General features: G+C 40.7%; 1 protein-coding gene across 1 annotated transcript; it reads right to left on the bottom strand.

The window, feature by feature from the left end:
• Nucleotides 1-363: 363 nt before the first annotated feature.
• On the bottom strand, nucleotides 364-23,309 carry KRR1 (KRR1 small subunit processome component homolog). The gene is given in 15 exon segments (XM_041756948.1): nucleotides 364-675; nucleotides 2,710-2,803; nucleotides 2,896-2,925; nucleotides 2,928-2,975; nucleotides 5,297-5,464; nucleotides 7,136-7,192; nucleotides 8,545-8,625; nucleotides 9,003-9,035; nucleotides 9,037-9,095; nucleotides 9,098-9,134; nucleotides 18,180-18,194; nucleotides 18,196-18,353; nucleotides 20,909-20,999; nucleotides 21,209-21,309; nucleotides 23,210-23,309. Coding segments are annotated over 15 exon segments (1,212 nt in total). The 3' UTR covers nucleotides 364-535.
• Nucleotides 23,310-24,125: the final 816 nt, after the last annotated feature.

Here is a 24,125-nt window from a genome sequence, read left to right as displayed (position 1 = left end):
AGAGGCGCTTTTTTTGCTTGTGGGTTGTTTAATCTTAAACATAAAATAAGATCATAAAAAGAAGCCTAAATGTTTACTCATTTTCATTAAAGAGAACACTGTAAAATCTGTATTTATTTTGCTGAAATCCAAATGATGGGACATGATTTTATTTAAAGACTAACCAGTGGCATCAAACACTGGAACTGATGGACAATTACAATAACCACATTCCAAAAATCTTTACATAAACTACCTAAAAATTACACCTAAAATCATGCTTAGGCAAAACATGCCAAAACAGATAAGGTGCAATGTATACAAAGATGTAAACACCACTTAGCATTACATTTTTCAAAAAACACACAGGGAATACAATAATTCTTATTTATAAAGAACAGTTGTTTATATAAACACTATTTTGAAGAATGACACAAACTCAGAAAATGTAATCAGAGTATTCCTTATTACATAGGCTGTTGACGCCCCAGTATTTCAAAATACTTTACAAAAGGATATAGCTTCATGAGTTCTCATTTAGGGACTTTTTTTAATGCTACTTTTTCTTCTTTCTTTTTTCATCTGCTTCCATTTTAAGCTTAACTTTTTCACCTGAAAGAGCTCCCAGTTTCTTATTCTTTGCTTTCTTAATGTTTTCCTTGATGGCAGCCACATCAATTTTATTTTCAGTAGAAGCTAGACAAAATAAAAATGATACATGTAATCCTTTAGATTTTACCAAATAAAACAAAGAATATATATTTGGTACAATAATTTCAAAGTACTGTAATAGGTGAAAGGTCATGTTGTTAAATATAAAATGCCTGCCTAAAGGAAAGTTAGACATTTTAGACAAAACAAATTATAAAGTACTTTAAAAATACATTAATAGAAATACACATCCAAATGACACATTAATAAAAGTACTCATGCAAATGGCATTATAGATTACCTTTTCAATTACTGAATTCAACAATATCAAAGCTGCACTTATTTTCCTTAAAGTGCACTTAAGATTATTTTTACTTATATTCTTTCCCACATTTTTAGAACTTTAGAGTACTCATTAATATACCAATTTTCCATTCTGCACATTAAAATAACATAGAATTACACTTCATGAAGAATATTAACATGTAGCCCTTCTAGCTTCCATGATTTTTACTAATAATGAAGATTTACATCAAAATCTACTTCATCTATTACCACACATAAAAACTTAAAAATAGGGGTGCCTGGTGGCTCAGTCAGTTAGGCATCTGCCTTCACCTTGGGTCATGATTTCAGGGTCTTGGGACTGAGCCTCCAGTCTGGGTCCCTGCCTTGCAGGGAGACTGCTTGTTGTCATCCCTATGCCCCTCCCCCTGTTCATGCTCTCTAAGGAATAAATCTTTTAAAAAAAAAACCCCTCAAACTTAAAAATGAAAATTTCCAAATATTAGTTCAATAAATGACTAGTAGTATTTTATTTAATAAGGTTTTAGTAATAAAGGTAATAATCTGAGAATATCTGGAGATCCTCCTAACAGAACCCAAACCATGGACTCAATGCCAAAAATGTGAACAACAGAGAGACGAAAAAAAAAAAGTAGCTTTTTCTCACCATTTAAAGAACAGTATTCAGAGCACAGAAGAATCACAAAATAAAACATTATCAGACTTGAAACCTTCACTATCATGAAATAGCTACATCTCTAATCATTATAAACACAGATTAAAATGGCTACTGAACAATCTTTAGGGTAAAACTCACAGGCTGAACAAACTGTAAATTATAATGTTTATGACACTTCTAACTTTACATAACCAATGATCTACATAGAATACAGTATTTAAATTACTGATATAATTAATATAGATACTAAAATAGTACTGGTAGGTCCGGTTTTGACCAATGGGTCAGCTACAATGATGCCAGTGACTTTTCTCCCCTCACTGTGCACTGGCTACTCTGGAAAATTACTTCAGAAAGAGTACAAGTGTTACTAGTGGGAAGGAAAATGTAGAAGAGGAAAGGATGAAATACAGCTAGGAATGGAGAAGAAAAGACAAAATTGTTTTGAGTCTTGAGGGAGGGGCAGATAGAGAAAAATCCTTCAGCAGACTCCCCACTGAGCACAGAGCCTGAGGCCCGGGGCTCCATCTCAGGACCCTGAGCTCATGACCTGAGTCACAACCAAGAGTCTGATGCTTAAGTGACTGAGCCATTCAGGCACCCACTCTGGGTGTCTTTTTAATAATAGCCCCTAAGACCTTCCTGTTATTTTGATGGTGTCCTTTAGCCCAAGGTCATCAGAAATCCGTAACAATATAGGAATGGAACTTTAAGCCACAAATCACATAAAGAGAAGAAAAGCGTGACTTCTGATAAGCTCTAAGAGGCATGATAACAGAGCTTGGGGAGCTTGATGCGTTAGTTATTTTTACGTCTACAGAGGATTCACTGCTCTAATTTATAGATTCACAACGAGTCCTTACCCAGCATAATCAGAGGTCAGGAGAGGACTGTCAACCCAGGATACTCTTAAAGAGGCGTTAGCTGCTAATAAAACACCTCAGTGATCTCATCTCTAGGATTAGTGATTAATGAAATGCCAAGAGAACTGATGAAAGATAATGGTTATTTCTTTAGTTAACACTCATAAAGAGATTTGGACAAATTCACTACTGGTTTACTTTTTAGATAACAGACTTCAACATCATGCCAATAATAAGAAAATAAGCATTTACCTTCCTTTGGTTTCACCACTGGTTTCTCTTTAGGTGGAATAAAAGCTTTGTTTCTTTCCTCTTGTCTCTTACTGGGAGCTTCTGCTTGTTTAGCCTGCATTATTATAAGAACGATTTATCGTTAAGTAGGAATTCAAGTTTCTATGAACTATACTATCAATGTTGTGAACTAGATAAGAGTCTTACCTTTGTGGCTTCCATTTTCTGACACTTCTTTTTTGACTTGCCTTCAGAAAATATTCACCACTAGCCAATTCTTTATCAATCTGTTGAAATCAGTATTTACAATTATATCAGAAATAAGGTAGATGGGAAGTCATTTCCTAAGAAAGGCATAATGCCCTTGGGATAGAGATAGTAAGGGCAAAAATCTATGATTAGTTTATAAAGGCAGTGACATAAAAAAAGATGTGCTCTCTAAGCTGAAGGGAATACACACAAAAAGCACAGAGGTAGGAAAGAGGTGATGTGTTCATGAAATATACAGCGGGCTGTTTAAGATGGGATGGAACATCAATGATTCAGGAAGATGTGAGGAAACTGGAAAGATAATATGAGGTACGCTTGAAGAAACATGAATGCCAGGTGGAGAGGGTGGGCTATGATTTAGAAATGACTGCAGGCTTCTGAGAGAAATAAAGAGACCAAAGCAGCATAAAGAAGGTACAGAAGATGGGGATCCCTGCGTGGCTCAGCAGTTTAGCGCCTGCCTTCGGCCCAGGGCATGATCCTGGAGTCCCGGGATTGAGTCCCACATCGGGTTCCCTGCATGGGGCCTGCTTCTCCCTCTGCCTGTGTCTCTTTCTCTGTCTCTCTCATGAACAAATAAAATCTAAAAAAAAAAAAAAAAGTACAGAAGAAAGAAGAGAAAAACACTTGGAATAAAGTAATGGCATGCAAAATGAAGAGCTAGAATTGTTAGGATTTGGGGACTAATTCAATACTAATTAGAGAAAGCAGTTTATTCATTCAATATATAATTGATTTATCTCAAATTTACACAGATTAAATCTAAGGCAACATTTTAAACTCTTAATAATTACTAACCTCTTTACACAATTACTAATCATTTAATCCTTATTAACAATCCTTTGAAATAGGTATTTTTATTATCCTCATTTTATGTACAGGGAAATTGAGGCATGGGTAAGTTAAATAAATTGCCAGTCATGAAGCAATATAAGTGGCAGAAGAAGTCAACTGGGACATTACTGTTTTTAGAAGCTTAGTCATAGGAGAGAAAGATAAGACAATTACTAACCACAGGACAGGCCCATAAGCAGTATGGCAAGTGCTATGGAAGCACAGTTGAGTAGTAAGATCACTGTACCTTCCCCCAACTAACAGTTCCTTTCTTTGCTTCCCTTTCCAGAATAGACCTCTTGATCCAACATTTCTGTTGTTTTATCACTATGATCTATTAGAAAGGAAAGACTTTAAGATACAGCCAAGGTAGGGAATCATGAAGTAAGATCCTTCAGGAGACAGACGAAGACAGAATTCAAAGAACAGGTGAAGAAAGGTTTGGTGCAGATGGAAAAAAAATTATAGGTGAGAGAAAAGGGAAGTTGAAAGAGTTCTCACTTGAGGGTCTTAAATATTGCCATAAAATAAAATGTAATATCTGCTAGAGGTGGGAAGGTGCTTCAAGAATTAAGAGGACAGAGAACTACCAGACAACAGTGAGGATCTGAGCCTGGAAACACAAAATTATAGTGGATATAGTCCAAAAATAAGACTTTCTCCAGCTATGTTTAGCAGCCACATTTTGGGAAAGAAGTCAAATTTTAGGACTGACCAAGTTTGAGAGTTTTGCTGGACAGATGTGATAGAAGGAAAAAGCAGCATAAAAGCAAAGTGATAAGCAAGAGATAAAAGGAAATTTGGGGCAAAAAGTGAAGCCAGAAAACAAGTAATAAAATGAGAGGCATTCGTAACTTCTATTTTAACAAAAGGGTACAGATGTTAGAATTCAGGATTTCAAAACCGGAGCAGTCTGGGCAGCCCGGGTGGCTCAGCGGTTTAGTGCCGCCTTCAGCCGGGGGCCTGATCCTGGAGACCTGGGATCGAGTCCCGCGTTGGGCTCCCTGCATGGAGCCTGCTTCTCCCTCTGCCTGTGTCTCTGCCTCTCTTTCTCTCTGTGTGTCTCATGAATAAATAAAATCTTTAAAAAAAGAAAACCCAAAACCCCCCAAAAAACTGGAGCAGTCATATAGCACATGGTCATAGGACTGATGCTAAAGCAGAGTGAGAGCATTAAGGGTTAAATTGTGTTTTTTTTTTTTTCAATCCATGGAATCTTTATTGTGGCCACAGGGGCACAATGGACAGCAACCACCTAGATATAGTTTACATTCTTACTGTGAAGCCCCTACTCCCCACATTCACATACTTAGCCGATTTACACTTACCTTTAGTTTCTTATACCCTGCCCCCTACGTGTACGTACGCACACACACACACACACACACACACACACACACACACACACACACAGTCTACCTAAATAACTCTCCATAAACTTTCTAACGAAATAGGTTAAAATAGTATCCCCCTCATGTAAAGAAATTCAACACTTAATACTGACCTGACTTTCTGGCTGTGGTGGTGAGAATGGTGTGTATTTTTTCTTAAGTTTTTTTCTTTGGTTCCTTGCGTTTATTCACATTTTGTGCTTGAACTGTGGCAAGAATCCTTCCCAACTTTGTGATCTTAATTCAGAATCTTCTGCCAACTCTTGTTTAATCATTAAGGTCTTTAGTCGTGGCGATACATAAACAAAGTAGGAATTTTTAATTAATTTTTAAAAAAACATTTTATTTATTTATTCATGAGAGACACAGAGAGAGGAAGGCAGAGATATAGGCAGAGGGGGAAGCAGGCTCCATGCAGGGAGCCAAATGTGGGACTTGATCCCGGGTCTCCAGGATCACGCCCCGGGCTGATGGCTGGCACGAAACTGCTGAGCCACCCAGGCATCCCCTGGAATTTTTAATTTTAATAAGCAATACATTTGTCAAACTAAGACATTATAAATATTAAATAATACAATTAAAATGAGTAGTTCTTAATCTCCTCAGTAGGAGCAAAAGATTCCATAAAAAAAAAGTAATATCAAATCAAGCATCAGAAAACAATTAGAAATTTAGATTAAGAAATGCAGAATTATTGGGGCGCCTGGGTGGCTCAGTTGGTTAAGCGTCTGCCTTCGGCTCAGGTCATAATCTCAAAGTTCTGGGATTGAGCCCTGCATCAGGCTGCCTGCTCACCAGGACCAGGAAGTCTGCTTTTCCCTTTCCCCCTCCCCCTGCTCTCTCTCTCTCTCAAAAAAATAAATAAATAAATAAATAAAATAAATAAATAAATAAAAATGCAGAACTATTAAAATAGAGATTAGAATTGAGATGAGACTAAGCTTTTCAATCATTAGTTCATTAAAACTCTTAAAATGTGGAGAGCCTTGGTGGCTCAGGGTCATAATCTCCAAGTCTGGGATGGAGCCCCGCATCAGGCTTCCAGGGAGTCTGCTTCTTTTTCACTTTCTCCCTCTGCCCCTACCCATCACTTGTTCTTTCTCTCTCAAATAAATAAATACAATCTCTAAAAAACAAAAAATCTTTAAAATACAAATTATTTGGAGCAGGGAGAGTTCTTAATTAGCAATGTTCCCTAAAAGCTGGAAGTTTTGGGTAGCACTTTAATTATCACAGGGAAAGAAAAAAGTAAACTTTCTCTTGATCAGACAAAAGCAATATTCTCACATTTCTCCCACTCCATTTGAATTCTGCACACATTGGAACATCAAAGGATGCCAATCAGGCATCAGAAACAAGACTAGCTCTCTTTATCTCTAATTTGTTCTTTCACCCCAATCTAACAGTGACTTCATAACTTCATCAAATTTAAGTGGATTGCTTCAAAAATACTCCTCATAAAATAGTTCATTACAGCATGGTTACATTCCCAGGTATAATCACGAATGCTGTGCACACAGGGATATAACAGATCTCTCTCAGAGTTTATAATTCGAGAACTTAAAAAAAAAAAAGTCTTAATATAATCTGACATATTCCAAACTCCACTAATAGAAAAAAGCAGAATTTCAAACAGTCACATCTTTAAATATAGTAATGGGCCCATAATCCAAGAAAACTTGATTGAGATCATTGACGACCAATTCCATGAAGCTTACGTCCTTTGTATCGGAACTACGCCATACGTTACCACACAGCAGAGACCTAAGCCTCCACGGATATAACTCCAGGACTAAGGTAGTTGGGTGTGCAGAACTCTACCTCTACCCTGAATAATTCTGCTTTATCTGTTTTGTGCATTAGGCTTCCGTAAAAGATTTAATTTCAAGAAAAGTTTCTGCACCTGAAAGAAGTCTGACAATCACTGTTAAAGTAACATATAATTAACTCACTTTAACGTTACACATTGGATGAGTATTCTTCATGGTATCTAGGACTACTTTTTTAACCTGAAATTTGCAAAGAAAAATTAATTAGATACTTAGAAAGATTTTAATGAACTAGGTGGAAGGGGATTAATACACTGCAACATATCCTATGAACTGAGCAATGACTTCCAAATTGAATACAGTAGGCCTTCAACTGCTCTGAGTGACTCATAGATGTTTCCTAATAGTCAACTTCTCTTGGAAGCAATGAATTTTCTCAACTTTACTGCTAAAATGTAACATATAGAACTATACAATAACATTTTGGAACTGTGGAATTTAGGGAGAAGGTAGCTAGATTTAGTCAGAAAATATGGGCTCAATAATGGGAATGTTACTTCATAAGGGAAAATCACCTAACTGTCCTTTTCCTGCTTTCTCGTTTGTAGTACAGAAAAAAAACTACCAAAAAAAAAAAAAAAAAAAAAAAAAAAAACTACCTCAAGGCTCTGCTGTAAAAATTAAGTAAGATGATATATGCAGACTTCACAAACTATAGGGTATTCAATATATTTGAGTTATTATTTCCACATGAGAAATGGACCAATAACTATAAGATCCAACAGAACTATTGTATTCTAGGTCCTGGAAAGGGAACAAGACCTCACAGCCAGATCCAGACAACAAAAGGAGTTAATAGACACAGTAACTGCTCCACAGATTTTCTCATAACATTAAACTTCACAAGTTAAAAAAAAAATTGTCAATCCATTAAAGATTACACTAAACTTCAAACCAAAAAAATGTATTTTAAAGGAAAGAAGTTTTCAGAGTCTGACCTCTACTGGTTTGTATAGGTTACTGCAAATAACAGTATCACCATTCAATTTTCTAATTACTTGAGCACATGTAACTACATCTTTCCTGTATATGCTACAGACTAAATCCTAAAATACCCATTTAAAACTTGCAGTGGAAAGAGAAATGATGCCCAGACCTTCTAATTCAGGCATGGATACTTCCTTAGTTCCCGAAGGTTGACCATATTATGTTAGGATCTAGGAGTGATGACGATTCCCTCAAATAACATGAAGCACAAAGTATTCACCAATGGGAAATCAAACAAAGGAAAGAAGAAAGAAGAAAGAAAAGAAAAGAAAAAAGAAAAGAAAAGAAAAGAAAAGAAAAGAAAAGAAAAGAAAAGAAAAGAAAAGAAAAGAAAAGAAAAGAAAAGAAAAGAAAGAAGAAAGAAAAGAAAAAAAAGAAAGAAGAAAGAAAAGAAAGAAAGAAAGAAAAAGAAAGAAAGGAAAGAAAAGAAAGAAGGAAAGAAGAAAGAAATTGAAAAACAGTGTATTATCCAAAGAACTATTATAACTGAATTATTTAATTTGTTCTATACTAAAAACTAACTGAAGATAGCAAATAGTTCTCACCTCTTTTAAGCCACTAAAAGGTCCACTGACTGAAACCATGTTTCCCTGAACCATAATATAACAGTTTGTGAGTTCCAAAGCCTTTACCAAAAGAAAAGTTGAAATTCAGTACAATGAAAAACTAATGACACAGGAAGACTCTTAAGTTTTCCACTGATAAAAAGTACCTTTAACATAGATCCTTTGGGACCCATGAGACATTGTCTTCTTTTCACAAATCTTTATTTCTTACTAAACAACCTATTTTAATTATGTCACAATGCAACATTATCCTCAAGAATTTGTACTGCCTTTGGAAACATGAAGAAAATATTCTTTACAAACACATTTGTTTTCAAGGCCCAGGCTAATTAAATCTAAGCAGAAAAATGAAAACTCTAAGATGGAGGGATGCAGTGTTATATGTTATCTCTAATGTTGATGCAAATAAAGCAAAGTTTTTGTAATTCTAAATTTACCTGTTCAAATGATACACTTCTTCCTAAAAGTTTTAATTAGGTCTCTGGCCCTAATGATGATATATGGATCAAAAGTCTTCTTTGTTGTACAGTCATATTGCCCTTGATCAGGTCCAGGATCGCATTAATGTGCTGCAAAAAGCAAAGAGCAAATACACAACTGTCTAAAAATCAATTCAGTTTTAGGTGATTATAGACAGCCTATCCTTTTTTTTTTTAATAAATTAATTTTTATTGGTGTTCAATTTACCAACATACAGAAAAACACCCAGTGCTCATCCCGTTAAGTGTCCCCCTCAGTGCGCGTCACCCATTCACCCCCACCCCCCGCCCTCCTCTCCTTCCACCACCCCTAGTTCGTTTCCCAGAGTTAGGAGTCTCTATGTTCTGTCTCCCTTCCTGATATTTCCCACACATTTCTTCTCCCTTCCTTTATATTCCCTTTCAATATTATTTATATTCCCCAAATGAATGAGAACATACACTGTTTGTCCTTCTCCAATTGACTTACTGCACTCAGCATAATACCCTCCAGTTCCATCCACGTTGAAGCAAATGGTGGGTATTTGTCGTTTCTAATGACTGAGTAATATTCCATTGTATACATAAACCACATCTTCTTTTTCCATTCATCTTTCGATGGACACCGAGGCTCCTTCCACAGTTTGGCTATTGTGGACATTGCTGCTAGAAACATCGGGGTGCAGGTGTCCCGACGTTTCATTGCATCTGAATCTTTGGGGTAAATCCCCAACAGTGCAATTGCTGGGTCATAGGGCAGGTCTATTTTTAACTCTTTGAGGAACCTCCACACAGTTTTCCAGAGTGGCTGCACCAGTTCACATTCCCACCAACAGTGTAAGAGGGTTCCCTTTTCTCCACACCCTCTCCAACATTTGTTGTTTCCTGCCTTGTTGATTTTCACCATTCTCACTGGTGTGAGGTGGGATCTCATTGTGGTTTTGATTTGTATTTCCCTGATGGCAAGTGATGCAGAGCATTTTCTCATGTGCATGCTGGCCATGTCCATGTCTTCCTCTGTGAGATTTCTCTTCATTAGACAGCCTATCCTAATCAAACTATTGATTACTGTAAATTAAGCTCTCTCTAATTCTATCAATTCCCCCCTTGAAGAAGCTGAGTAGTTGATATAAATAATGAACACTTGATTACTTTCATATTTCAAAGAAAATAAAAAACTCAGGCAACTGAAACCATTTGTACTTACTTGGCTTTAGAACTTTGTACTTATTGGGATAAAGATTATTTCTAGTTTAAAAAATATGTTATCAATGCAAATGAGGTCATACTTAAGACCTAGGGTGAAAATCTAAAGCTACATATAGCTCCTCTATCCTGGACCGGGCTCTGATCTGCCATCTGCTCCTTTGGGTTAAGAATAGACTTTCCCTTCAAACTTTTTTCTAGCTGGTTTGTATTAGCTAAATACAAAACGAAAACAAATTCTCACAGGTTCAGAAAAAAGCAATAAATGGAGAATTGCGCATTAACTCTTAATAGGAAGAACCAGATTTCAACAAAGCAAATTAAAATGTCATTTTCTGATAGTATGTTGTGAATAATATTTCAGTGTAGTGAGTGATGAACAGTTTAACATAAGGTTTGGTCTCTATGAGTTCACAAGTCTAATCTCAGAGGTAGCTGTAAAACAGCTTGCAGTTTGTTGAACCACCCTAATACCTAACGGGCACAAACAGCTCCAGAGCAGTCACCTAGATGAGAAATACATTTTATATCACAACCTAGTGTGTGCACATGAGTTCATGTACACATATACAAATGAACCCAAAGCTTCATAAAATGAAACTTATCCTTACCATATGTGATACGTTATTTTTTTTATTTATTTTTTTGGATGCATTCCTTTTTTTAAAGGCTCATTATATCCACTAAATGGGATTTCTTGCTCCACTAATGGGTTTTCCAATCCATAGTTTGAAATACAAAAACAAATATACTGCTCTAGGGAAACGGCAGCAGCTACATATAGGGCAAGTTGGCCACACCCCCCTCTTCCATTTAAAATGAAAGTTAAGGGGGAGGGGCAAGATGGCGGAGGAGTAGGGTCTCCAGGTCACCTGTCCTCAGCAAATTACCTAGAAAACCATCCAATCATCCTGAAAACCTACGAATTCGGCCTGAGATTTAAAGAGAGACCAGCTGGAACGCTCCAGTGAGAAGAGTTCGCGCTTCTATCAAGGTAGGAAGACGGGGAAAAAGAAATAAAGGAACAAAAGGCCTCCGAGGGGGAGGGGCCCCGCGAGGAGCCGGGCTGAGGCCGGGGCGAGTGTCCCCAGGACAGGAGAGCCCCGTCCCGGAGGAGCAGGAGCTGCACCGACCTTCCCCGCGGAAAGGGGCTCCCCGGGAATTGGAGCAGGATCCCCAGAAAGGCGGGGACGCCCTCGGGCTCCCTGGGACAGTAACAGAGGAACCGCGCCCCGGGAGAGTGCGCCGAGCTCCCTAAGGGCTGCAGCGCTCGGCGGGACCCGGAGCAGCTCGGAGGGGCTCGGGCGGCGGCTCCGCGGAGGGGGCTGCGCGGCTCCGGGAACAGCTCGGCGGCGGCGGCTCGGGCGGAGGAAGAAGCTCCGCGGAGGGGGCTGCGCGGCTCCGGGAACAGCTCGGAGGGGCTCGGGCGGCGGCTCCGCGGAGGGGGCTGCGCGGCTCCGGGAACAGCTCAGCGGCGGCGGCTCGCGCAGAGGAAGAAGCTCCGCGCGGAGGGGGCTGCGCGGCTCCGGGAACAGCTCAGAGAGGCTCGGGCGGCGGCTCCGCGGAGGGGGCTGCACCGCCGGGAGCGCGAATCCAACAGCGCAGGCCCCGGAGCACAGGGCGCCGGGACACAGCCCAGGATCCGGCCTCCCCCGGGACAGGCAGAGGCCGGGAGGGCCCAGGACACCAAGGACGCTCCTGCCTGGAACTGAGCAGATCAGCGGCCCCGCCCCGGAGCCTCCAGGCCCTGCAGACGGAGAGCCCCGGAGCTACTGCGGGAGCTGACTCGAGGGTCCCAGAGCTGCCCCCGCCACTGGGGCTTCCTCCCGGGGCCTCACGGGGTCAACAACCCCCACTGAGCCCTGCACCAGGCAGGGGCAGAGCAGCTCCCCCAAGTGCTAACACCTGAGAATCAGCACAGCAGGCCCCTCCCCCAGAAGACCAGCGAGACGGACCAGTTCCAAGGGAAGTCAAGGGACTTAAACTACACAGAATCGGAAGATACTCCCCCGTGGTTTTTTTTTTTGTTTTGTTTTTTGTTTTTTTGTTTTTGTTTTTGTTTTGTTTTGTGCTTTTTTTCCCTCTCTTTCTTCTTGATTTATGATTGCTTCCCCCACCCCCCCTTTTTTCTTTTTTCTCCTTTCTTTCTTTTTCTTTCTTTTTCTTCTCTTTTTCCCCTATTTTTTTCTTCTTTCTCTTTTTTCTTTTTCTCTTTTCTTTCCTTCTCTCTCTTTTTCTCCTTTTCCCAATACAACTTGTTTTTGGCCACTCTGCACTGAGCAAAATGACCAGAAGGAAAACCCCTCAAAAAAAAGAATCAGAAACAGCCCTCTCTCCCACAGAGTTACAAAATATGGATTACAATTCAATGTCAGAAAGCCAATTCAGAAGCACTATTTTACAGCTACTGGTGGCTCTAGAAAAAACCATAAAGGACTCAAGAGACTTCATGACTGCAGAATTTAGATCTAATCAGGCAGAAATTAAAAATCAATTAAATGAGATGCAATCCAAGCTAGAAGTCCTAACCACGAGGCTTGACGAGGTGGAAGAACGAGTGAGTGACATAGAAGACAAGTTGATGGCAAAGAGGGAAACTGAGGAAAAAAGAGACAGGCAATTAAAAGACCATGAGGATAGATTAAGGGAAATAAATGACAGCCTGAGGAAGAAAAACCTACGTTTAATTGGGGTTCCTGAGGGCGCGGAAAGGGACAGAGGGCCAGAATATGTATTTGAACAAATCCTAGCTGAAAACTTTCCGAATCTGGGAAGGGAAACAGGCATTCAGATCCAGGAAATAGAGAGATCCCCCCCTAAAATCAACAAAAACCGTTCAACACCTCGACATTTAATAGTGAAGCTTGCAAATTCCAAAGATAAGGAGAAGATCCTTAAAGCAGCAAGAGAAAAAAAGTCCCTGACTTTTATGGGGAGGAATATTAGGGTAACAGCAGACCTCTCCACAGAGACCTGGCAGGCCAGAAAGGGCTGGCAGGATATATTCAGGGTCCTAAATGAAAAGAACATGCAACCAAGAATACTTTACCCCGCAAGGCTTTCATTCAAAATGGAAGGAGAGATAAAGAGCTTCCAAGACAGGCAGGAACTGAAAGAATATGTAACCTCCAAACCAGCTCTGCAAGAAATTTTAAGGGGGACTCTTAAAATTCCCCTTTAAGAAGAAGTTCAGTGGAACAATCCACAAAAACAAGGACTGAATAGATATGATGACACTAAACTCATATCTATCAATAGTAACTCTGAATGTGAACGGGCTTAATGACCCCATCAAAAGGCGCAGGGTTTCAGACTGGATAAAAAAGCAGGACCCATCTATTTGCTGTCTACAAGAGACTCATTTTAGACAGAAGGACACCTACAACCTGAAAATAAAAGGTTGGAGAACCATTTACCATTCAAATGGTCCTCAAAAGAAAGCAGGGGTTGCCATCCTTATATCAGATAAATTAAAATTTACCCCGAAGACTATAGTGAGAGATGAAGAGGGACACTATCTCATACTCAAAGGATCTATCCAACAAGAGGACTTAACACTCCTCAATATATATGCCCCGAATGTGGGAGCTGCCAAATATTTAAACCAATTAATAACCAAACTCAAGAAATACCTTGATAATAATACACTTATACTTGGTGACTTCAATCTAGCTCTTTCTACCCTGGATAGGTCTTCTAAGCACAACATCTCCAAAGAAACGAGAGCTTTAAATGATACACTGGACCAGATGGATTTCACAGATATCTACAGAACTTTACATCCAAACTCAACTGAATACACATTCTTCTCAAGTGCACATGGAACTTTCTCCAGAATAGACCACATACTGGGTCACAAATCGGGTCTGAACCGATACCAAAAGATCGGGATAGTCCCCTGTATATTCTCAGACCATAATGCCTTGAAATTGGAACTTAATCACAACAAGAAATATGGAAGGACCACAAACACGTGGAGGTTAAGGACCATCCTGCTAAAAGATGAAAAGGTCAACCAGGAAATTAAGGAAGAATTAAAAAGATTCATGGAAACTAATGAAAATGAAGATACAACCGTTCAAAATCTTTGGGATGCAGCAAAAGCAGTCCTGAGGGGGAAATACATCGCAATACAAGCATACATTCAAAAACTGGAAAGATCTCAAATTCAAAAGCTCACCTTACACATAAAGGAACTAGAGAAAAAGCAACAAATAGACCCCACCCCCAGCAGAAGAAGAGAGTTAATTAAAATTCGAGCAGAACTCAATGATATCGAGACCAAAAGAACTGTGGAACAGATCAACAGAACCAGGAGTTGGTTCTTTGAAAGAATTAATAAGATAGATAAACCATTAGCCAACCTTATTAAAAAGAAGAGAGAGAAGACTCAAATTAATAAAATCATGAATGAGAAAGGGGACATCACTACCAACACCAAGGAAATACAAACGATTTTAAAAACATATTATGAACAGCTGTACGCCAATAAATTAGGAAATCTAGAAGAAATGGACGCATTCCTGGAAAGCCACAAACTACCAAAACTGGAGCAGGAAGAAATAGAAAACCTGAACAGGCCAATAACCAGGGAGGAAATTGAAGCAGTCATCAAAAACCTCCCAAGACACAAGAGTCCAGGGCCAGATGGCTTCCCAGGGGAATTCTATCAAACGTTTAAAGAAGAAATCATACCTATTCTACTAAAGCTGTTTGGAAAGATAGAAAGAGATGGAGTACTTCCAAATTCGTTCTATGAGGCCAGCATCACCTTAATTCCGAAACCAGACAAAGACCCCACCAAAAAGGAGAATTACAGACCAATATCCCTGATGAACATGGATGCAAAAATTCTCAACAAGATACTAGCCAATAGGATCCAACAACACATTAAGAAAATTATTCACCATGACCAAGTAGGATTTATCCCTGGGACACAAGGCTGGTTCAACACTCGTAAAACCATCAATGTGATTCATCATATCAGCAAGAGAAAAACCAAGAACCATATGATACTCTCATTAGATGCAGAGAAAGCATTTGACAAAATACAGCATCCATTCCTGATCAAAACCCTTCAGAGTGTTGGGATAGAGGGAACTTTCCTCGACATCTTAAAAGCCATCTACGAAAAGCCCACAGCAAATATCATTCTCAATGGGGAAGCACTGGGAGCCTTTCCCCTAAGATCAGGAACAAGACAGGGATGTCCACTCTCACCACTGCTGTTCAACATAGTTCTGGAAGTCCTCGCCTCAGCAATCAGACAACAAAAAGACATTAAAGGCATTCAAATTGGCAAAGAAGAAGTCAAACTCTCCCTCTTCGCCGATGACATGATACTCTACATAGAAAACCCAAAAGCCTCCACCCCCAGATTGCTAGAACTCATACAGCAATTTGGTAGCGTGGCAGGATACAAAATCAATGCCCAGAAATCAATGGCATTTCTATACACTAACAATGAGACTGAAGAAAGAGAAATTAAGGAGTCAATCCCATTTACAATTGCACCCAAAAGCATAAGATACCTAGGAATAAACCTAACCAAAGAGGTAAAAGATCTATACCCTAAAAACTATAGAACACTTCTGAAAGAAATTGAGGAAGACACAAAGAGATGGAAAAATATTCCATGCTCATGGATTGGCAGAATTAATATTGTAAAAATGTCAATGTTACCCAGGGCAATTTATACATTTAATGCAATCCCTATCAAAATACCATAGACTTTCTTCAGAGAGTTAGAACAAATTATTTTAAGATTTGTGTGGAATCAGAAAAGACCCCGAATAGCCAGGGGAATTTTAAAAAAGAAAACCTTAGCTGGGGGCATCACAATGCCAGATTTCAGGTTGTATTACAAAGCTGTGGTCATCAAGACAGTGTGGTACTGGCACAAAAACAGACACATAGATCAATGGAACAGAATAGAGAACCCAGAAGTGGACCCTGAAATGTACGGTCATCTAATATTCGATAAAGGAGGAAAGACTATCCATTGGAAGAAAGACAGTCTCTTCAATAAATGGTGCTGGGAAAATTGGACATCCACATGCAGAAGAATGAAACTGGACCACTCTCTTTCACCATACACAAAGATAAACTCAAAATGGATGAGAGATCTAAATGTGAGACAAGATTCCATCAAAATCCTAGAGGAGAACACAGGCAACACCCTTTTTGAACTTGGCCACAGTAACTTCTTGCAAGATACATCCACGAAGGCAAAAGAAACAAAAGCAAAAATGAACTATTGGGACTTCATCAAGATAAGAAGCTTTTGCACAGCAAAGGATACAGTCAACAAAACTAAAAGACAACCTACAGAATGGGAGAAGATATTTGCAAATGACATATCAGATAAAGGGCTAGTTTCCAAAATCTATAAAGAACTTATTAAACTCAACACCAAAGAAACAAACAATCCAATCATGAAATGGGCAAAAGACATGAAGAGAAATCTCACAGAGGAAGACATGGACATGGCCAACAAGCACATGAGAAAATGCTCTGCATCACTTGCCATCAGGGAATACAAATCAAACCACAATGAGATACCACCTCACACCAGTGAGAATGGGGAAAATTAACAAGGCAGGAAACAACAAATGTTGGAGAGGATGTGGAGAAAAGGGAACCCTCTTACACTGTTGGTGGGAATGTGAACTGGTGCAGCCACTCTGGAAAACTGTGTGGAGGTTCCTCAAAGAGTTAAAAATAGACCTGCCCTACGACCCAGCAATTGCACTGTTGGGGATTTACCCCAAAGATTCAGATGCAATGAAACGTCGGGACACCTGCACCCCGATGTTTCTATCAGCAATGGCCACAATAGCCAAACTGTGGAAGGAGCCTCGGTGTCCATCGAAAGATGAATGGATAAAGAAGATGTGGTTTATGTACACAATGGAATATTACTCAGCAATTAGAAACGACAAATACCCACCATTTGCTTCAACGTGGATGGAACTGGAGGGTATTATGCTGAGTGAAATAAGTCAATCGGAGAAGGACAAACAGTGTATGTTCTCATTCATTTGGGGAATATGAATAATAGTGAAAGGGAATATAAAGGAAGGGAAAAGAAATGTTGGGAAATATCAGGAAGGGAGACAGAACATAAAGACTCCTAACTCGGGGAAACGAACTAGGGGTGGTGGAAGGGGAGGAGGGCGGGTGTTGGAGGGGAATGGGTGACGGGCACTGAGGTGGACACTTGACGGGATGAGCACTGGGTGTTTTTCTGTATGTTGGTAAATTAAACACCAATAAAAGTTAATTAAAAAAAATAAAAAATAAAAAAAAAAATAAATAAAATGAAAGTTAAGAGCATCCGACCGACCCTTGATTTCTGCTCAGGTCATGATTTCAGGACCGTGAGACTGAACGCCATGTCGAGCTGTGTTCAGCAGAGTCCACATGGGATTCTCTTACCCTCCCCCAAATCTCTACTCGCACATGCACATAGGCACACATACTCGCACTTACTCTCTCTAAAGATATTTCTTAAAACAAAACAAAACAAAACAACACCAAAAAACAAAGGCACCACATTAACCATTTATGCTAGTACCTTTATTTTTTATTTTTTTAAATAAATTAATTTTTATTGGTGTTCAATTTACCAACATACAGAAAAACACCCAGTGCTCATCCCGTCAAGTGTCCCCCTCAGTGCCCGTCACCCATTCCCCCCCACCCCCCGCCCTCCTCCCCTTCCACCACCCCTAGTTCATTTCCCAGAGTTAGGAGTCTTTATGTTCTGTCTCCCTTCCTGATATTTCCCACGCATTTCTTCTCCCTTCCCTTATATTCCCTTTCACTATTATTTATATTCCCCAAATGATATGCTACTACCTTTAAAAAAAAATTCACCGGCATATATACTTATTTAAAAGTAAAGGTGTAAGGAGCAAAACCTCAAAGAAATATATAACATGTGCATACATGTTCATTCAAGGCTCTTCTGTACCAAAGGCCAGCACTCTTTCAAGTAAGCCTCTCTAGAGTTTGGGAACAAAGTTGCAAAACTGCTCTCCTCCAAGAGGCCTCTGGGATTGTCCTTTTTAGAAAACGCTGGTTCCTTCCAACCATCAGGTACAGTGAGGAGTTCTGATTCATCTAAAGAGGAGAAGAAACTTGCACGTAAGATTTTACCCTTCTCTTGGACACTTTTAAAAATGCTTATATGCATATATTTACATGTTTCCCAATACTCCTTGTAGTTCCTATTCTCATGCTCTTTAGATTATTCAACAAAGAACATGACTCCATCATTATTTATCAACATACTGTATTAAAATTAATTGTCTATACTTCAGCCTCATAAGACAAAGTTCCTTAAGGGCAGGGATGCTCCTCGGGTCTACAGTAATTCGCATAAGCCTGACAGTAGGATACTCAAAAAACTTATATTGTACTACACTAACTTAAAGATCCAAATACTGCTTTGTTTACATGACTATTTTCAATATAAATAACCTTTTAGATTTTCCTGAACTGCAGCATGTGTGTGTATATGCACAGGCATATATATTTGTGTTTGTGTGTTTGCACAAACACAAACTTAAAAGCTGATATTCTGGTGTAAACTTTCAGTTACCGTCACTGGTATATGGTTTAAGACTTTCCAAAGAGTTTTTATATGCCTTATTTCTGTATACACCTTCATGACAACTGTGAAAGGTGGGAAGAATCGGTATTATTTTTCCCATTTTATAAAAGACATTCAGTCCAAAAAGATTAGTGACCTGTCTAAAGGGACACAAAGGTAATTCAGCCTAAGTCTCCTTTCAATAAAATGAAATGTCTCTTAAGGGCATAAATGATCTCCAACATCATTTATTAACACTCCCAGTCCTGGATTTTAGGAATCTCTTAAATCTAACAGCAATACTTTAATTCAATACTACTCAAAGGTATGACCCATAGACCTGCAGTGTCAGCACACACTAGGAGTTAGTTACAAATACAATTCTTGGGCTCCAACTCAGACCTAGCAAATCTGAATCTCTTGGATGAGCCCCAAGAATCTGTGTTCTAATAATCTCATTAGGAGATTCTTATGCACACCAAGTCTGAGAAAAGGGCCTTTGTGGTTTGTTATCCCCCACGGTAAACTTGCTTCTGTTTCTCACACTCACATCCGGTTTATTATTTCTGGTTCAAATCACAGAGAATTAGCTAAGCTTCATACATCACTTCCAAAAAAAAAAAAAAACAAAAAAACAAAAAAAACCCCCACCAAACCCTCAAGTTCTACAACCGTGATTACTTAAAATATGTATCTTACCGAGTCTCTACTCAATTTAAACACTTAAATAGCTACAAATTAAAAAAAAGCAAAAACATTTCACAGGAGTTTCACAATAGAGAAGTGCCAATAGCCCCCCAAACACGTGAAAAGGTGTGGCCTCATTAGTAATAAGGGAAGCTCAAATTAGAACCCCAACCAGACAGCATTTCACACTTACCAAAATGACAGAAATCCGACCTGCAGAGAGCATCAGGCACTGGCGCGGCTGCAGAGCAAGGATAACTCTCACCCACGGCCGCCGGAGCATCTCCAGCGTTACCTGCACTACCCTCATTCAGGGATGCCTGTCCCATGTGCATAATGTGAGAAACCGGAACGTGCAAACCGGGAGATACACATGGAGATGTTTACAGGAGCGCTGCTGGTAATGGCAGGCAGCAGGAACAACCCGAATGTCCACCAACAGCAGAATGGAAATATACAGAAGTGGACATTCATGGAAGGAAACAGCATCAGTATCAAAGGAAAATATTAAACGACAGCTACACGGATCACCTTGACTCAGTAAGAAAAATAAGGTTAAGCCTCGGAAGAAAGCAGAACATCCAGAACCCTCTTGCATTCGTAAAAATTCAAACACTGACAACGTCAAACCATTCCGGGGACGGGCGGTAAAGATTATGTGGAGCAGAGAAAATGATCAGAACGACTGGGAACAGGAAAGGGCAGAGGTGGAGAGCGCTCCTCGGGATTCAGGTGCGGTCAGGCGGTATCTCCCATGTCCTGGCTTTACTCTCGGCGCTTCAGACCCTGCATTCCGCTGAATCTGTTACATGACTACAGACTTCTAGGACACCTCGCTAAGGGCACAGGGAGAGCTCGAGGTCCCAGGACACCTCCTGAGGGTGGACAGTGAGAGCTCGAGGTCCCAGGGCAAGAGCTCGAGGTCCTAGGACACCTCAGTGAGAGCTCGAGGTCCTAGGACACCTCCCGAGGGCCCAGAGGGAGAGCTCGAGGTCCCAGGACACCTCCCGAGGGTGCACAGTGAGAGCTCGAGGTCCCAGGACACCTCCTGAGGGTGCACAGTGAGAGCTCGAGGTCCCAGGACACCTCCTGAGGGCCCAGGGCGAGAGCACTTGAGGTTGGCGGCTCACCTGGGCCACCCCACAGCCATCACCCACCCGCCCTTTCGCCGACGGCGTCCAGCCCCGGCCGCGAGCGCAGGCCCCCGGCGCCCCCCCGACCCTCGCGCCCGTCCGCACCTGCACAGGCGCCTCGGCCCCGCAGCGCCGTCGGTCCGCAGGCCCGGCCTCCCCCAACCCCCCGGCCCCCAGGCGGACTGCACAGAACCGACGCCACGTCCCCGGCCAGCGGCAACGCAGCAGCCACGCCCCGAGTCTCGGTTCTCACTCGAACTCACCTCGCTTCTCCGGCTTCGGCTGCTGCGGACGAAACTCAGTTCTCGGTTCGCCGGCGCCAGCGCGTGGAAGCAGGAGGCCGCCATGTTTCAGCTACTTCCGGCGCTACCGGAAGCGGGGCTGCTCTTACATCCTACCGGCTATTCCCCGGAAGTGGGGCTGCTCTTACATCCTACCGGCTATTCAGGCCTAAAAACCTGTTGGCTCGAAATGAGTTCCGTAGAACGCGGACGAGGAGGTCTGCGCAATCTCCGTGCGTGCGTGCGTGCGTGCGCCGCGGCCTGCGTCGGTGCCCACGCTACCGGCGCTTCTCCTGCGTGGCCAATGGAGAGCCGCGGACTGTTTTCCCAGGATGCACGGCAACCACGGAGGTCGGCTGCATGCTGGGAGTTGTAGTCCAGCGCTATGGGGAGGCTGGAGGCCCAGCTCTGCTGCCTACAGCCTCCTGTGGGTCCTTGTGTGTAGCTCAGGGTCTTGGACTCCGGGGTTCGGTCGCAGCGTGCAATCGTCGGCAACCGGCTGCCATTCACGTCACCCACCCACCCACTCGTTTGATGATATGTATTTGGCCGTCAAGCAAGCGCTGGGCCTAACTGGGAAGGCCAAATACGGAGATGCCTGGTCCTTGATGGCAGAGACTGGCACAATCGCTACCATTTACTGAGACTACTTGGTGCTACGCACTTTATTTGCATTTCCAATTTTTAAAACAAAACTAAAACTGATGATTTTTTTTTTTTTGTAAGACAGTCTTAAAAGTCTTTGTTTCTGATGGTACGTTCCCAGGGTCTTGGTACTTCTCCTTCTGAGCCAGAACCATGCAATTTAGTGACGCTTCTCAAGTATTCCCAAAACGGCTCCCTCAACGTTGCATATGGCATGAGCTTAAGGTTTCCCAAAACGGCTCCCTCAACGCTGCATATGGCCTCAGTGTGAGGCTTTTCACTACTTGCACACTTTCGCACTTCTAAAAATCTAAAAATAATTAGACTCACTAATGATGAGACTTCTCTTGGTGACTGGTCTTACTGCTTGCCATTTCTAAAATTCTCTGCAGCACAAGTTGGGGAAGTCTTAGGTTGAATTTCTGGCATTAGTGAGACTGGGAACATCTATTTGGAATCCACCCTTGTATATCTTCTATAAAAACTTAAGATTGTTGTACATACGGTACATACATAAAACAGACCGGTAATTAGGGACAGAAGGTCCCAAGACATGTGGTTATGTTAAGATATTTTTTTCTTGGGACACCTGGGTGGTTCAGTCAGTTAAGCATCAGACTCAGGTTTTGGCTCAGGTGGTGACCTCAGGGTCATGAGATGGAGCACAGTATGGGGCTCTGTGGTAGATGTGGAGCCTGCTTAATATTTTTACTCTCCTCCTCTTCCCCATCCCACTCACATGCTCTCTCTCTCTCAAAAAAAAAAAAAAATTATCCCATTTTTATAAAGCAAACGATTCAATAAGTATTTATTGAGCATCTATAACATTTCGGGTTCTATGTGCTAGATAATTATATGTATGTGTGTCTGTATATATTGTGAATATATGTTTGTATGTGATTATACAACAAAAAAAGATTTAGAAGGCTACACCTCAAGGTTATAAGGCTGGCTATCTTAGGGATGAAGGTAGAAAAGAAAAAGGAAGCAGGCAAAAGGACAAAAATAGGTAAAAATAATAATCATTAAAAAAATATTGTCAACAAGTAAAGGACTCTGCATGAAAGCCTAGAAAACCTGGGAATCCAGGAGAGAGACCAAATTTGAGAAACATATTCGGTCTTGGAATGTTTGCTGTGCAACAACATGTTTCATGTGTCATGGTGTTGGGCTGAAATAGGCTTGCAGGGTATCAACCCCTTCTTGGAAGGCCCCATTTAGCAAATTCTGTAGATATGGACACATGGTGTACAGCTCTGGCTGCTAAGTCACTTCAGTGAACACTTAACCAACCTCTGTTTTTTCAGCTGTAAAATGAGAAAGTTGAGTTAGATTACTGCTTCTTAAACCTTAGCCAAGCATGGACACACGTGGAGGGTGATCGTATTCCCAGTTTATAGTTCAGTAGGTCTAGGACAGGGCCCAAGAATTTGCAATCTGGAAAACAAGGAATTACCCAACCCCAAAATGCAAATAATGCCAAGGTTGAGAGACTTGGGACTACAGATGTTCTTAATTTCTGTGATTCTACTTCAAAGGGCTAGTAAGGGCTTTACTTTTACTTTTACCAGACTTGCAATGAAAGCAAAGTTATTTCCTACTTTTCCCATTATTTCCCACTGCTAGGGCAGAACTTACCTGACATCAAGAAGCCAAAGTTTCCAGACGGTTGTTCATTACTTTTCTGGGCTCCATGGTGGACAATCTTGCTCCATTTCCTGGGATTCTGTTGTCTCATTACCCAAACAAACAATGACACTGCTATATTCAGTGGATGCTTGAGGTCTAAAGGCACTCATTATTTCTTGAATATTAGTCTCTCTGGGACTAAGGCCCACAGAACATTAATATTTCATTGGGCCTCTCCTACTATTTCCAAGGCAATCTTCCATCTTTCTCTTCTTGATTGTACTTATTGATAAGAAACAGCTTTGATTTAATTTTTGGTTATAATATTCTTCTCCTTAAAGGAAAGCTGGAATACATTTCATGATATTAGGTTTCACTGAAGCAACAGAAGGCTTTTTTACGCATGCATGAAAACTCAAGATTTAATTAGTGGCATGTGAAATGTATTGGCACTGCCGAGATTTATGTTTACGTGACATTGGGAGAATATTTGAACTTCTCCAGGAAGCAGATTTCTAGTCATTTGTTAAGTCTATATGCCTCCCCACCCTTCAGACAGTGGTAGCCACAGATGGTTCTTGATGAAATAAATTTTTTTAATGAAATAAACTTTTTAGATTATATATTTCAAACATTTAATGGGTTTGTATTTAAACAAGTTATTTCTTGATGTTCACAAGATGGTGACGTGGCTTCTCCATTGTTTCAAAATCTCAAAAAGTCTAGCTATCTGATACACCTAGAGACTGAAAATTCAGTTTTAACACTACATTTTTTGCTTTTGATCATCTATCAGTGATTTTAATCTCTTTTGGTTTACAAGTCCCTTTAATGATGAAATTAAATCAATGGACCCAGAAAAGCACATATATTTGGGTACACATATCATTTTACCCATAGTTTGACGATATGCTCACATTTCTGT

The sequence above is a fragment of the Vulpes lagopus genome, chromosome 5, assembly GCF_018345385.1.
Source record: "Vulpes lagopus strain Blue_001 chromosome 5, ASM1834538v1, whole genome shotgun sequence".
NCBI classification, from domain to species: Eukaryota; Metazoa; Chordata; class Mammalia; order Carnivora; family Canidae; genus Vulpes; species Vulpes lagopus.
The sequence above is the reverse complement of the archived record's forward strand: the minus strand, read 5'-3'. Positions and strand labels throughout refer to the sequence as shown.